This window comes from Muscardinus avellanarius (genome assembly GCF_963383645.1).
Source record: "Muscardinus avellanarius genome assembly, chromosome: X".
NCBI lineage: Eukaryota > Metazoa > Chordata > Mammalia > Rodentia > Gliridae > Muscardinus > Muscardinus avellanarius.
Window position 1 is genome coordinate 72,923,693 of NC_137792.1, and position 17,447 is coordinate 72,941,139.

Here is a 17,447-nt window from a genome sequence, read left to right on the forward strand (position 1 = left end):
ATTCTTCATTGATTCTCATGAGGTAGTCTGTGCCTGTAATTCCAGTACTTAAAATGCTGAAACAGGAGAATCACAGGTTCAAGGCCAACCTCAGCAATTTAGCTAGACCCTGTTTTTCAAAATAAAATATAGAGTGCTAGGGCTGTAGAACAGAGTTAGAAGTCCCCTGGCTTCTGTAATCAAAAAAATAATCAAAAAAATTCCTTCATTGATTAAAAAGAACATTTTCTCCTTTCAGTTAGGTCCCACAGTTTCATGGCTTGGATTGTAGCTTTTCCCATTACTAATAGAGACTCAGGGTTAAGTTTCCCAGAAAGACACTGACAAGACACACTTTTTGTACACTGTACACATCTTTAAAATATTATAAAATGAAAGATCTGATTCATATGTCTTTTGTGTGTGTAGTACTAGGGATTGAACCCAGGGACATTCTACCTCTGAGCTACACCCCCAGACCCCTTATAAATTTTATTTTTAAATAGGGTCTCACTAAGTTGCTGAAAGTCTTAATATGTTGCTGAGGCTGGCCTGGAACCTGTGATCTTCCTGTCTCAGCCTCCCAAGTATTGAGATTACAGGCGTGCACCACCATGCCCTACTTCATATGTCTTAAAGCAATAATTGTCAAGGGACAAAGTAGGGTTCTTATTGCATTTGCTCTCACTCCCTCTATCCAAATTCTTTCTAAATGTACTCAGGTTTCTTGGTTATAATCAAGGGGTAGAAATTAGATTGAGTAGCACAATACATCTCTAAGAGAATTGCTTTACCCCTAAGGTAAAGCAATTATGTGGACACTGGTTCAAGAATAGCTTGGCATGAGTTAGTCTTCCTACAGATTTTGAACAGATTATTATAGATTGGTTTATGGATGAAAAATTAAGAGATGACAAGCTTTCTCAAATTTGGGCTAAAACTTTTCATTCTTGATTTTTTATCAGAAGTTTCAAAAACTAGTTCTGTCTTAAATGATAGAGTTTAGGATATGAAAAGCAGTAAGATAGAGTCCTCCAAGGAAATATTTCCAAAAGTACCCTTCTCTTTTTCTTGTTCACTTCCAACCTAATAGATTTCTAGTGTCCCTATAAGAGCCCCTTTAAAATGTGATTCAGAGACCTCTGAGATTCATACTCTTTCAGAGTGTCTATGAGATCTTCCTTTTGCTAACTAACTCACTATCTACACACACACACACACACACACACACACACACACACACACACGTAAACCTAGAGTTTGTTCTATATTTCAACCAAAAGTACATATTGCAACAGATTAATTGCTGACATCAATAGCAGAATCTTCCTATCTCCTGTCATGTCAGACAGTAAAAATGAAAAACAAATCTTCCAAAAATGAAAAGCAGTGTTACTTATCTCATTAATTTAATCATACACATTATTCATTTTAAAATGTAATGAGTATAATGGTTAGTTTAAAATTAATTATAGATCTTGTTTTCCTGAGTGTTAATTTCTAAAACAGTATTGATAGATATAATATACAATCTAAAGCTTTTGATGGTCCTGAAGAATTTTAGAGTATAAAGTAGTTTTAATAGTTATATACTTCTGCATAATAAAATAAGCAAAACAGTTATTTAAAAACAAATACTTATGAGATTATATTCTTTTCCATCAGAAATAGGGGAATGGTTTAATTGGGTGGTTCTCGGAGTCTGTAAAATAATTTAGTTGAGAGGTTATATGGGGTTGCAGTGTATTTTGTGGTTTTTGTTTGTTTGCTGTTGGTGTTCAACTTAGCAATTTGTGCATGCACATTGAGCTACATCCCCATTCTGGGGCTGCAGGTTTGACCAGGGCTAGAGGTTCCAGTTCTAAAATGGCTTACACAGAGGTTTAGCAAGTTACTGATCCATGGAAAAGTGGAAGCTGTAATATCTTTAATGATATACTTTTGGCAGTGTCACACCATCAATTCTGGAATATTTAATTTGAAACAAGTATAATTCTAATATATACTCAAGGAGAGGGCAATTAAGCTCCACCTCTTGAAGGAAGGAGTATAAAGGAATCCATGGACATATTTCAAAACCATAATAGGCTTCCTAAAACTAGAATATTTTAGAACCATTTGTCTGAAACTTAGGAGTGCTTTGAGACATTTTTGTCTCTCTGGGAAGACAGAATTAAGGCATATATCAAGGTCCTCTAGCTTCTGCCTATCTTTTGACCATTGTTGTCCATTGCTTTCACTCTTGGCCTGAACTACTAAACCACCTGAGACCTTAGTCTATGTAAGGCATTGACCTTTAACTAGTGGAAGTTCCTTTCATATTTAACTGAAGTGAACATATATAGATATAGATGTAGATCTTTATTCAGTTCAGCAGTAATTTTATTTTGTACTGGGGCTGGAACTTCCAAGCTACATGCCTGGCCCTATTTTTTATTCTTTATTTTGAAACAGGGCCTCACTAAGTTGCTGGGGCTCTCCACAAAATGCGACTCCCATCTCAACCTCCCAAATGCAGGGATTACAAGCATGTGCCACCATGCCCAGCCTTCAACAGTAATTTATTAAACACCTATTAGTGCACTAGTATATAGTGAAAAAACCAAGACACAGTCTTTGCTATCCAGTCCAGTCTAATGGGGAAATAGACTTAAATACAAAAATTTCCAAAATGTTTGATTGAGTGCTAAAGCCAAAATATCTCACAGTACAGAAGCAGCCTACATGGAAAGACAGAACCTCTACCAAAGTGAAATATAGAAGAGCTTCATGAAGGAAATGGTATATGCATTTGTAACAGAACTACATGTGGAATTTTTTCTAAATAAACGTATCAACCCAATCCCATTTTGCAACCATCCTGTCAACATGTATAGTTCGTACAGATCAGTTAATGGGTCATAGGAGGAATTCTAGATAAAGAAGGAGAAAACATAGGGGAGCAAATAAGGTGACTTAACTGAGAGGTATGGAGGAAGGAAGAGGGAAATTCCCTAATGTACATTATGTACATCCACAAGCATATCAAAGTTAATCACTAAGCCAAACATAAGAAGGGGAGAGGGAGAAGAGAATGAGGTGGGAGTTGGAAAAGGGCTAAAAGAGTTATGTGTGCATATACACCTCTACCATCTTGTACCCCATTAAGATATATACTACAATTCACTAATAAAACAAAAATGAAGCTAAATGATATATTTATATCTGAAAAAATAAAAATGAATCAGATTTTTGAAAGGAAAAATCACCCTGTCAACCTAGATTCATAAGTAGGTGGCTTCTTTTATCAAGGCCTAGCTTCCTGGGCTTCTAACAGGCTCTGTCTCGTTCACGTTACTATGGAGGACTCTATAGGTATTCATCTTCCAAGAGAAAAAGAAATGATAAAGAAGATTTTGTGTAGGGCACCTAGACATGACACTTAGTTTGGAGTTATTTGGTGGCTTGTAAAGACACCCCCTCAAGAAAAGGATAATAAGATAAATCAACAAAACCTATAGACTTGAGTAAGTGACTGGTATGCATCACTACTTTGGCTGTTGAGATCAGGAACCTATTCCATGACACTTCTCATCTCTTTTGTAAACTGAAGTATTTCAGTTTTAATAGGGAGCCTTTCTTTCTGAATTTTCTGGCAGAAGAAGCCAACAAAACAACAGGAGAGCATCTGACTTCATTTTACTCCTTCAAATAGGCATTGTAAACCCTCTTAGGGAGAGCGGAGAAGTGGGAATTAAGATAATTTCTTGCTTAATGAACTGCCCACCACACACAATCCAATGTTATTAGAAGGATTTGTTTTGGCAGTGTTAGTACTTGAATAAATTTTGCAGTATGTTCTGCGTAGCATTTCATACTGCTCAGAAAAAATATCTGTGTGCCTCCAGTACAACCCCATGCCCATGCCCAAGCTCCATCTCTGGTACTTAAAAATATGATAACTGGAAAGGAACCCTATTGTAGCATTCAATCCGTAGAGGTTGTGAGGAAGCTGTCTGAATCTGATTATGAGTTGAAAAGACTTTTGCCTTATTAAAATAACAACACAGAAAGAAATGCAGAATTCCTTTGGTAGCATTCAGAAGGCATCTGTTTGTTTTGTCTGCCCCCAACTGGGTAGTTTGCAACACACAACTAATCTTAAAAATAGTTCAGTTTAATTTAAAGGCCATTTTATACTGGTGGTCTATGTGTGGGGCTCAGGGTTCCTTTAAGGAATAAATATTGAAAATATATGTCATCCAATTAAAAACAGTGAGGATGGAACAAGATGCACACATAGGAGAACCAAAATAGAAGCAATCAGATCTTCCCAGCTGCTTTCATCTTCAATATTTTCAGCATATTTCAGTTAGTCTTTTCCCCCTTTGCTCTCCTGAATATCCCTTCAGCATTTCCTTTGGGACTTCGTTTACCTTGTCATTTTCATTTTTAAACATCATTTGGTAAAATTTCTTTTCCAAACTCCAAACCTATAAATGAATAGTTCATTCTGTATCTATATACCAATCTTCTGGCCCACTGCTAACAGTAATTAAGGCACAGTGCCTACACTCTCTCGCATTACATTTACAGCCCAAAGAACAAAAGCTCAATCTCAAATTCCTGGTCCATAATCAGTGCTTATTCCTACTCACTCTTGGGTGACACTTCTAGGTTTGGCTAGGCAGATTTGGAAGCTCTGTGGTGCCTTCCATCCTCAGAATAAACCAACAATGTATGTCCTAAGTGAATCAGTGAGTTTCATGTCTGAAAGAAGTCATTCAGCCCTAAATGGGACTGCTTCCCACATGTTTCACCACCATCTATATGCTCAGCATTGTGCATTCTTATCAACAGAGAATTTCCTAATCTAGAGAGAAAGACAGATATCCAAATAACTCCATACACTGGGAGACAATCCCCAAACAGAGCTATGCTAAAAGAGTGTTAGTACTATAGATGGGAAAGTTAGCAGCTCTCCTGGGAAAGTCAAGAAAGGCTCCTTGAAAAAGGTAACTTTGAGTTTGGCCTGAAGCGTAAGTAGAAATTCAACAGGTGGAAGAGAGCCAGGAGGGTGTTCCAGGCAAAGGAAACAGGATGAGAAAAAAATATTCTCGTCTTCAGAATGGTGGAGAGTTTGGGGTAAAGGTGCAAAAAGGCTCTCTCCAGAAGAACTAGGCATGATTTTGTATCATTTCAATTTTAGTTATTTTAGTTTATCCACTTTTCTGAGTTTTCAATTCTTTTTAAAATAATGAGCTCATATTGCTTTACATTAAGAAAAATCTTAATAAAAAGTTCAAGGTCTGCAATCATTGATGAAAGGCAGTTTTTACTTGCAGTGGTTTTCAATTAGTGCTGCTTTGATGCCCGCCCAAGCAAATCATTGCAAGAAAGCAAAGGCAATCCCTTCCCCCACAGCCACAGAGGAGGATGCCCCTCTCCAGGGTGATGGAAGCCCTCCAGGGAAAATCACGTGTACCCAGCAATAATATTTCAAAATGGTTCAGGCATGCATAAAAGCCCTGTTCTTTAGTTCCACATTTAACACACTGAATGGAAACCTCTGTGAAGAGTCTTTCTCCATTCTCTAAACTGCTGTAAGCAAACGTTGGGTTTGTCCTTAAACAAGAGCCACAGGCTGCACTATTTATATGGCAATGGTATGCTTGGCATGCACGTAGCAGAATAAAGCAGAATTGGAATCAAAGCGTGGTCCTTTCAATCAAATTGTTTTCCCATATCAGCAACCAATTGTCCTAACTTTCTAGAGACAATTCAGTTAAACAAGCTGTCTTACCAGAGGTGGAGATTCTTTTGTTGTCTGTCAAGGGCTCCAGGCACAAAGAAAAAAAAATCTGGATAGTCATACTTGAGTAATTAATGTCCCTTAATTTAGTTTCAGCTGTCTTTCTTAAAAGAGAAATAGAAATATTCAGCTCATCTCCTTTTAAAATTATAAAATTTATTTAAGAAAAGATAAAAATAAAACACACTTGGTTCCCACACTGGAGCAAGTTTAGGAAGGAATAACAGGAAGAGACAAAGAAGAGGAGAAAGGAGAGGCATAATAATCACAGTAGGAGATAAACTACTCCTGTTGCACTCTGCTGCCATGGTGTCAGAGAACATTATCACCTGTTGTCACTCTACAACAGTTTAGAATGTCTTTTTTTCTATCCTTCAAAATATAATTTTGGACTTATTTTCAGGAGTCAAAGTTTTTTTATTTTTTGGAAACCAAGGTTTATTCTCCCACAGTAATGCAGGTTTTGCATAAAGGAATGGCCTGCAATATAATACTGTCCAGTGGGACTCTGAGACTGTCCTGTGGGCCAGTTTTGTGGCTATGCTGGAGCCCTGCTCCTTTTTCTTCGGAAATCAGGTAATAACTTGTCCCACAAGGCCCAGGGATTATTTGAGAATGAGAGGGTTTTTTTATTTGTTTGTTGTTTTATTTTTTTCAGTGCTGAATATGAAACCAAGAGCCTCATGCATTCTGGGCAAGCACTCTACCACTGAGCTACACCCCCCTCCCCAATCACATTATTCTGAGGTTTACTTCTAATAAAATCTACCTTGATTGTACATAAATTTTAATATAGTATGCAGTGAAAACCAGAAAAAAATCAGTGAACAAGCCTATCAAGAATAGGTTGAGTTAGGTGTGGTGGTACATGCCTGTATTCTTGGGAGGTTGAGACAGGACAATCTCAGGTTCATGGCCAACCTCACCAACTCACTTGGTATAGTGAAGCCCTCCATGACTTAGTGGGACCTTGTTTCAAATTAAAAAAAAATAAAATAGGGCTGGGAGTATAACTCAGAGGTATAATGTCCCCGGGATCAAACCCCAGTAACACACACACACACACACACACACACACACACACACACTCACACGAATAGGTTTTGAGTCAGATGTGAAGATTAGTTGAACACTTGCCTAGCATGCAAAAAGCACCTGGTTCTATCCCCAGCACGACCTTGCTCCTCAAAAAAATAAGTTTCAAAGAAATAAATGTCAAAATTTACTCAAGACAAAATCTACAATTAAATATACCCCAAAATTAAATGTGATTATCTCTAGTTGGTGGTATTATCATATTTTCTTCTACCTTTCTTTATTTTCTAAATTCTCCATAGTGAACATATATTTCTTTTACAAGGAGAAATAAAATCAAATGGATTTTACCCACTGTTTATAGTTCTTCTTATCACTCCCGTGTGTTTGTTTTGTATCTATTAAACTCTACTCTCCCCAACTCTTCTGTCTCCTTCCATTCTCCCACTGCCCCTTTGCCTCCCAGCAGACAATCCTCTTTTCCTCTGAAACATGTTTCTCAACTTTTGTGTACCTTACTTTTGAGGGGCAGAGGTGACAGCTTTATTGAGTTATAATCTTCATATCATATAACTCATCCATTTAAAATATACAACTAGGTCAATTTTAATATATTCACAGAAATGTGCAACTATGATCTCAGTCAATTTTAGAACGTTTTCATCAATTTGAGAAAATCCTATATCATTTAGCTATTGTCTCTTTATCTCCTCACTTCATCCAGCTCTAAGCAACTGTGAATCTGCCTCATGTCTTTATAGATTTGCCTATTCTGGACACTTAGCATAAATGGAATACTATAATACATAGTCTTTCGTGGTGAGCATTTTGAATTAGTATAATGTTTTCAGTTTGTCCATGTTGCTGCGTTTCATAATTCCATCATTTTAAAAGCTTAATAGTATTCAATTTTATGTATATTCCACATTTTGGATCAGTGATTGGACATTTGTCTTGTTCTACCTTTTGGCTATTGTTAATAGAGATGCTATGAATGTATACTTGTCTACTTGTCTGAGTACCTATTTTCACTATATTTGGGTATATACCATCTTTTAACTTTATGCTTAACTTCATTCCATACTAAAGTGAGAGGTCTTATGTTTAGATCTAACTTCATCTCAGTGTTTTTTATTTTGTCAATGATCTGTATGATCAACTAAGAAAACTGCAAGTGTTGGGAGACAGGGAGATAATCGAGGTGCTATTATTTTCAATTCTGGGGAAGTCAAATTGGAAACTTTTGCTGTGGGTTCAGTTGCTTGCCATGTGTTATGTTAACAAGAGTGCATGTGGAGGTGGGAGGAGACCTAAAGGAAACTCTTCCATTAAAAAAAAGGCCATGGGCTCCCATAGACTAATAGCCACATTCCATTTCCTCATGGAGTGAGGGGAATGACTCATCCTCAGCCTTTAGTCTCTAGGATTCCACTCTTGGAGACTGTATTATTGGCTCATAAAACAGAGCATCTCTCCAATTAGCCATTAATTGAACCCATCTTTTTCCTCTGTGAGAAACTGTAATATTGATTTTATTTTCAGAGTTCTAGTATATTGAGCCTCTTCTTTTTGGCTATTGATGGTGCTTCAACACCAGGAGTAAGCTATGTGGGGAGAAGGGGCACAACAGGCAGCAACTGTTGGGGTATCAGGAATTCTATATGTCCCAGTAATCTTTCTGGAGTTGATCAGTCCATCACCCTAGCTTCGCTGTGCCCTGAACCTTTGTGAATATGTGCTGAGAACTAGTTCTCTTTCTCTCTCCTATCGCTCTCTCTTTCTCTCTCCCCTCTTCCCACAAGAAATGAATAGTTTTGCAGTAATAAAATGGAACATGGCATTGAGTAAAGATCACTTCCACCAGTCTCCTTCTTTTGGCCAGATCTAAGAACAACACCTAGAAAACATTAGGAATTTCTCCAGGATCCAAATAAAATTCAAGCCTCTGCATCTTCCAGAGGACTGTACATCAAGTCTATCCATATTTAACCTGGAGACAGTACTGAATAATGACTCCACTGTCAGAAAATTATCTGAACAAAACTCCAAAAACTGTGTAGACTTATAGTTAACTCGGTTGTGTAGAACAATTTAATTTTCTATCAGGGACATCACTTTAAAAATAAAGTACATTTTATTTTTGTTTATCACCAGGCATCTATTACATAGGTATTTAAGCATTTATTCATGAACATATTCAGTTCTCTCCAGTTCATGATGTCTTGCTTTGCATATGCATGTACAGCTGAAGCAAAATAATAGGCAAGAAATTTTGCTAGTATTTATGTGTATGTTTATATACATTTGCAAATATAATATGTTTTCACACACATACACACATGTTTGTCTTGTCAAAAACAACATAAAAAGTAAACCAAATAAGTAATAAAATATACTAGAGCCCTTTGCCTTTCCCTCCCCTTCACAGGAACCACAATATGCAGACAAAGAACAAAGTAACATTCCTCCTCTAACAGATGTGAGTTTCTTTGACTATATTATCAGGAGATTTTCATAGAGCTTATAGTGTTTTGAGCACCCTGTGATTCTGATCTGCAACCATTAGCAAGAGCCTATATGAAAAGGGGCCATCTCTAGGGTAATAGCATTGTAAATTACAATCAATGCACTCAATTACACTCAGGAACTAAAAGATATGTAGTGCTCCAGTGTGCCTTGTAATCAGCACCTTTGAGAATGTAAGTAACAACAGCATTCTGAAAAAAAAATGGGAGCTGCTGAATGTGTTAGAAAATGGATGTTTAAAATAAATATCCTTCTTATAGAAACAGCACCTCATATGGCAAGCAACTTTTTTCCCTAATATCATTTTATTGATTAAAAAACTAAATTGTGGCCTTATAGCCAACAATGTCTTTAAATATCATTTATTGCTCTAATCAGCCTGGAAGAGCCTTTCTATCATGCTGATAAGGAAATTAAGCTTTTCTCATACTGAGTTTACTTGCCTCTTATGTTCAGATGTTTTGTTTTCTTCTTTCAGAGAACTCATTCAGAAGTTGAGATCTTTCATCGGCTTCTATACTGCTTTGCCTGGCTACATTTGCAGCCATAGCCCTGTGGCCGAGAACGACACCCTGTGCTGGAATGGACAAGAACTCGTGGAGAAGTAATGCTTTTTTTAAAGTTACATAGAGCAGTATTCAATGAATAATCATGTGGAGGTTAACTATCTGCCTCCATTAATTTTATAAGAAAAAAATTCATACTGGGGATTGAACTCAAAGTATACTACCCCTGAGGTAGACCTCCAGCCTTATTTCTTTCTCATTTTGAAACAGGATCTCACTAGGTTTCCTACACTGGCCTTGAACTTGTGATCCTCCTGTTTCAGCCTCCCAAGTACTGGGATTACAGGTATGCACCACCACTCTTGGTTTTAGAAAATTTCTCTATAAAGCATATGCATGAGCATCTGTGATGTTTCAGATGCTATGTGTAACTCATATATCTCATCGAATGGACAAACTTTGAAACACATAGAGTATTTTGTATTCAGGGATATTTTACAAAGTGTAAAGCATTAATATTTTTTATATTTGGCTTCTTTCATATTTTCATTATACAGGTCTTTATTTCATTTGAAGGAAGTCATATGCAGGCTAATAGTTATCATTTATTGAGAGTTAACTGTGCATTATCAAGCTAAGCATTTCATATGTATGAATTATTTTTATCTTCACAACAATCCTATGAAATGAATACTGCTCTCTCCCCTCCATTTTTCTGAAGATGGAGGAAAAAAGAAAGGGAGGAACAGAGGAGTATCATTTCACTGAGCAATTTTACTGAAATGTTAGTCATTTGAGTATTTGTTAGTATATACTAGCTGGCATCATTTGTGAATAACTTGCTCATCACTGACAAGAAAATACATGCACATATATATGTATATATTTATATATGTATATTTCATTTATACAGCAAATATTTACTGAAGACTTTCTAAGTGCCAGGCATGTTGAACTGAACAACACAGCAAAATGCCCTATCCTCACAGATTTTTCATTCTAGTGGGCTAATCACATTCCCAACCTACATTGCTTTGCATTTGTAAAGAATAGCTTGCAGTTAAGGAATTAAATAAAAAGGGCAGAATGCTTAGGAAACCACATGGAGTTGATAAATATGCTTTTTAAAATGTTTGTACAAGTGATAGCATGTTGTAGAGAATACAGAAGTGACCTGAAATTGAGTTCTGAGTTTTTCACTAATTAGTTGCTTAATACAAGCAAAGTGACTTACTCTCCCTAGGCCTCAGTTTTCTCATTTTAAAACTGGATGGTTGGATAAGAGACCCCCCCAGCTCTGATAGTCTATGCACTTTCTTCCCTTATTAATTTATTCATTCATCCATACCTTCAATTTTTAGTTTTTGAGATATGTGTTAGTCATCAATCTAAGTACTGGGAATACAGAGAACAAAATGGTAAGTTACTTGCTTTGAATAGCTTAAATTCTAGTTGGCCTCAACATCAGGACATCAAATATTGAATACGATGTACTCATAATACAATGGAATCAGATGAACTCGAGTTCATATCTCAATGCTACTGCTTATTCTCTGTGGCCTTAGGTGAAGTCTCAGGGTCCTTCTCTATAAGGCAAGGGCATTTAAAGGAGATGTAACTAAGTGAGGTCATACATATATACATAAAGTTCCTAGCAGACCGGCACATAATGGAAACCCAATTCATGTTACTTCTCTTTTATCTCTGATGTGAATCAGGCTCGAGGGGAAAAGGGCCTCATGCAACCCACAGCATTCTGGAGAAATAGTAGTGTGTATTTGTCCTAAAAGCTCAAGAGATAATAAGTAAAATAATAAAAATGTACTTAATTGTTATTATATATTTTATTGGTGCATTGCAATTATATATTATAGTGAGGTTCATGTGTTCAAAACATACATGCACACATCCCCTTTCATACTTCACTCCATCCACCACCCTTCTCCCTCCTCATCCCAGTGACCCATTCACTGTTTTGTTAATATGATGAGATATGAACAATTTCTGAGTACTGTTTTTTTAAGTAGTTTATCTGTGTGTGTGTGTGTGTGTGTGTGTGTGTGTGTGTGTGTGTGTATGTGTGTTTACTGGGATTGATCCCAGGGTTGCTTTACTATTGAGCTACATTCATGACCCACTTTATTTTATATTTTATTTTATTTTATTTTATTTTATTTTATTTTTATTTTTATTTTTTGGTGGTACTGGGGTTCCTGGAAACCCTTATACCTTTGGGCTACATTCCCAGTACCTATTTTTATACTTTTTCATGTGGAAACAGGTTCTCTTAAGGTAGCATGGTTGGCTTCGAACCTGAGAGATCCTCCTGTCTCTGCCTCCCAATCGCAGGGATTACAAGCGTGCCCCACTACGCCCGGCTATTTTATTTTATTATGTTGAACAGGGTCTTGCTAAGCTACCTCATGCTTGCCTTGAAACTGCAATCCTCTTGCCTCAGCCTCCTAAGGATCTGGAATTGGAGGTGTGTGCCATGTACCTGGCTAAGTATTTAAGCTATTTACAGCAAGTAACTTACCTTTTACTGCAAAAATAGTAGTGTGCATTTGTCCTAAAAGCTCCTGAGATAACGAGTAGAATAATAATAATGTACTTAACTATTATTATATATTTTATTGGTACATTGCAATCATATATTATAGAGAGATTCATGTGTTAAAAACATTTTCCAGTAAGCCAGGCGTGGTGGCGCACGCTTGTAATCCCCGCGCTTGGGAGGCTGAGACAGGAGGATCGCGCAGGTTCGAAGCCAGCCTCGGCTACTTAGTGAGATCCTGTTTCCAAATAAAATATAAAAAAAGGTCTGGGAGTATAGCCTGGAGGTAGAAAGCCTCTGGGTTCCACCCCCACACCACACACAAAAAAAAATAAATAAATACATACAGTTCCTTTAAAAAAAATATTCTCCAGTAAAAACAATTTACTGGAGGTAAATTATGGGTAAAAATTTAACCACATATTTACAAATATGTGGGTACCTACTCTGCATCAAGCACTAATAATAAGCTGGGAATGTAGCTTGGGGGTAGAGCATTTACCTAGCATATGTGAGACTCTGAGTTCAATCCCTATTACTGCAAAAAAAAAAAAAGCACCAATATTGGTTTCTTTATTGTGATTGTTTAAAACAAATGTAAAACCACTGATACATCTTCTATTGTTTAATAGGAATAAAACAGATGATCTAGTTTTAATTATTCAAAAACATCTTCCTAGGTCTGTATATGTGTTTGGAATTGGTGGATTTTTTATTGTAGTCATACATCTTAAAGAGGTACAAGATGATAAGTCATACATGCACATTATCACTCATTTAGAATTTTTACTGAATTTACTGAATTTCGCTCACACTATTTCATTATCAGTTTACTTTTGTGAAGGATGTGCCCTGGAACCAAGAAGAATTCTCTTCTGTTATATGATATTAGCCTGTTGAATTTGAATGAATCCAAAGGTTATCCAAATGTACTTTTGTACCATTAAAATAACTCTATTAACTGAAAAAGTTATTTTGCATAACTGGGATCAAACCCAGCATCTCTTGCATGGTAGACAAGTGCTCTACCACTGAGCTATACCCCTAGCCCCTATTAACTGAATTTCTTTGTTTAATTTGCTAGCTTAAATGTCTTAGGGTGTTAAAATAATAAAATAACTATTGTAGTATAGAGAAAAATTATTACTTCTGAAAAATCTATTTTTAACAAATTTGTCCTTGTCTCAAAACCTTTTGGATGCATTTCAAAAAAAGTGGGGTAAGGATGTAGTATTCTCTCTTTTCTGCTATGCTTGAGAAAGACTGTGGTATATCACCAAGTGGGAAAGAATGAGGGAAACTTAAACATATAGTTCCTGCCACATGAAAAATAATTTTTAAAATGAGGCAAACAAAACAGTTCCTTTTTTCACTCCCCTATGATCTGGGAAAACCAAGGGGGGTTATTTCATTCTGTTTTTATAATGCAGTTAAGAACACTATGCTTTGAAGACCTTGGGGAAGGGGAGAACTCTAGCATGAAAAAGTCTTTCACCGGTTTACATAGTAAGAGGGAAAGACCTTCAGAGGTTTCAATCTGATGGTAAAGGATTTAAGGTGAAGACCTACATGCCTGAGTGTGTACATATTTAGACATACAAACAAACATGCATTTCTCTTTTCAGTCAGTGTAGAACAGGCCAATAATATACTACAGTTGTTACACATTACTCATTACTCCCATGGTCTCATGCTAAAATAGGTTGCATATTATTTGTTGTTTGGGCTGATTTTTAGATTTAAAGTGTGACTGTTCTCCAGAGAGCTCTAGCCAGTGTGCATATGATATTAAATATGGGATAGCAAATGAAAGCAGCAATGAGGGCAGTGTAGCAGTAACTCAGTGGTAAAACAGATGTCACCATGTGTGAGGCCATGGGTTCCATCCCCAATAACATACCAAAAAAAGTGGCCACAAGGAAATAAATCCTTAAGATAAAATTTAAAGCCAAGAGGAAAAGGGTAAAGGAACAATTACACAATGGATAATGGAAATAACCTTCAATAATTTTAACTTGGGTCCTCAAGTCTTCAATTTAGAGATTACTGAGGGATGAGTCAGGCTAAAATCATGCTTCATCTGAGACTCCTCGCTTTTCTCGGCAGCCCTTGTCATGATGGTTTGAGGGTTGAAAGACCGAGGTACAGTCTTGAGCCTGTCAGTTCTCTCTGCTCATGGCTAGTTCATCCTTTGCCACCTATTCCACTGGAAGCTCTGCTTATGAAAGGCTGGTGGAAGGAAAGGCTGAAGTATCTTTTGTATCACCATCTCTCCACAAGTCTAATGACTTAAACTGGTATATTTTTCATCATAGATTCATCTTAAAATTAGTCCTTAGTGACAGCTATTTATCAAGACCTACTCTATGGAAATACAGTGACATGTATCCCTTAAGATTATGGTGTCACATACAGTAGCTTTACCTTCAGGATTCATTGAGAAAAACACAGCTTGTACTGCTGGCTGATGGCTTAATATGGAGTTACACATGCAGGATTGACCATACTTGTTCAACTGTCATGTTTTAAGTAGTAGGAGGAGACATTTTCATGGCTCAGTGTTAATATGTCTATAGACCACCTGTTGAAGGCTGTATAGTTTCTTACCTTAAGCAGACTATATGCTGTTAGAATACAATGTCAATCCTTCCTGAATTATTTTGTTACACAGAGATCATTTGGGAGCCTTCAAGACAAGTCCCAGCATATCTGTGTCTTCAACAAATAAATACTGCCTCCTAATGTCCTCCTTGTAATGTAAATCTAATGTTTGGATAAGGCTTGTCTTCTTCCTATCACAGCTCCATGCACCAGAGCTCTTCTGTTTTCACTGCAAAGCTTATGAGATAGGACCATGAAGGAAATGACTACTTTTAAGAAAGTATTAAATTAACATACTAGAGCTTCTCTGCCTCTTAAGTATTATTTTATCCTTTAAAGCAAAGTCTGAGAGGCTTTGGTTAGGTCATAGATTGATTTCCTTTCCTTTTTTTTTTTTTTTTTTTGTGGGTCTGGAGACTGAACCCAGGGACATTTACCTCTGAACTATACCTCCAGCCCTACTTTATTATTTATTTTGAAACTGGGTCTTACTAAGTTGCAGAGGGCCTCACTAAGTAGCTGAGGCTGTCCACAAACCGCGATCCTCTGGGCTCAGCCACCACGTCCAGCTTTGATTTCTTTGATGATATCATTTCTTCAGAAAATTTTTCTACATATTCTTCAGTCAATACCTTGCAAGCTTATGCCTGGTCTTTGTAACCTACAGATTGTTGCTTCTCATCCAGCTGATTATCAGTGGTGCAAGCTGGGGATTATAGTGAGGAGTCCCTGAGTGGATAGCAAACATTAGCCAGGTGATTAGTACTTACTGGGAAGGAGTCTTTGGGAGCCACAGCATTGAATGACTAAGCATTCAAGCAGGCTTATAACTATCTGTGGTCCAATTAAAGTGAGAGGACGAAATAATGAGACTCTTTACTTCTTATGACTTTAAACTAGCTTAAATACAGTTTATAAAGAAGAGTTCCCAGGATGATCTGTGTGATGTCAGCATCATTAGTTGAATAACCGGGTTGGGGCTATTTACACTCTGGTAGGTGTTTACAAATTAGAAAGCTGTCAGAACTGAATATTCACATCCAGAGGGTATGCAAATTAGGTGGAGAACTGATTGAAACAAAGCTGCTGGGTGTGATGTCTCCTGACCTTTCCTTAATAAGGGACATAGCTAGTTTTAGTGATATCAGTGTAACTTTATCAGAATATCTTTGGCATCCACAAAAAGTAACATCCCTGCTCCAACATGTCTTCTTTTTATTTACTCACTCAGAAACCCCTCCCCTCTCCCTGGCAATCAGTCATTGAGTATCAAAGAAAACGGATTCTTGAGAGTTAGAATGTGATGGACAAGGGGAAGTATTTTAGGAAGTCTCTTAGACCCTGTCAGACTTCTGTGATTCTGGGGTTGTGGTGGTGGTTTCTATCCTGTATAGGCTATAGGAAATGGCTGGCAGGTGCCACAATTTTACTGTTGTTGGCTATAGTTCTTGCTCATAGGATTTTGGTGGCTTCTTTAAAAGAATTCCACTCTCCTCTGTTTTTTCATATTTTTCTATACTTAAAGCAAGTGAAAAATATTGTTTGTGTTCTCTTAATTTTTTAAATATTGGGGGAATTGAATCCAGTGTCATCCTCCTTCTGAGATATACCCCCAACCTTTTTCTATTTTTTGTTTTGAAACAAGGTCTAAGTTACTAAAGGAGTCTCTAAACTGCTCTGGCTGCCCTCAAATTTGAAGTCCTCCTGTCTCAGCCTTCTAAGCACTAGGAGCACAGGTATGTGCCACTATGCCCAGCTCTCTGATTTTTTTTTACTAATATGAGATATAGTCAAACAGTTGGGGTTAACAAAAACACACAGAGGCAAATTTCAAAAGTATGTGCCAACCTTAGTAAAAAGCATAACAGAGTGTTTAAACAAACAACTTTGGAATTGTTGAGCCTGAGTTTAAATTCCTGCTCCATTACATATTAGCTCTTTCTCTTCTCTGAGCCCTATTTTGCCAATCTGTAATATGGAGTTAATAATGTCTGCCTTAAGAAAATGTTAAGAGGATTCAGAGAGACTGTGAAATACAAAGTATAATACCTACAATGCAATAGGTTCTTTAAGAATGGTAGTTATTATTCCTATTAATGCTGTTATTCAAGAAGCTTTTGGGGGCTGGGAGTGTAGAACAGTGGAAGAGTATCTATCATGCAGAAGATCCCAGGTATGATCTACAGTACCACACAAAAATGGTCTTTACTGGATGGTAACTAGAGCTAGACCTGACTTTAGTTTCCTCTGATGACCCTTTTCTCAAAGTTTCAGAAAGTTTACTTACCCCTTCTAATTTTTATGTAATCACTACTCCCTTCTTTAAAATATTAAATCCCTATCCTTGGTTTTGATTGAGGCAAATTGTGCACATTTAGGTCCACAGGGGATCAAATGATAGTTATTTGCATCTTATCTTCAATACCTTGTTTCACAGCAAAGACATTATAAACCA

General features: G+C 36.9%; 1 protein-coding gene across 3 annotated transcripts in view; it reads left to right on the forward strand.

Moving 5' to 3' along the window:
- GPC3 (glypican 3) overlaps nucleotides 1-17,447 on the forward strand; it is a gene marked incomplete at both ends in the record, with an annotated part of 443,900 nt that overhangs the window by 289,736 nt on the left and 136,717 nt on the right. For all 3 annotated transcript variants that reach the window (XM_080719493.1, XM_080719494.1, XM_080719495.1), the window contains one exon: nucleotides 9,810-9,935. In XM_080719493.1, coding sequence (XP_080575619.1) covers nucleotides 9,810-9,935 — 126 coding nt within the window. The remainder of the gene's footprint in view (nucleotides 1-9,809; nucleotides 9,936-17,447) is intronic.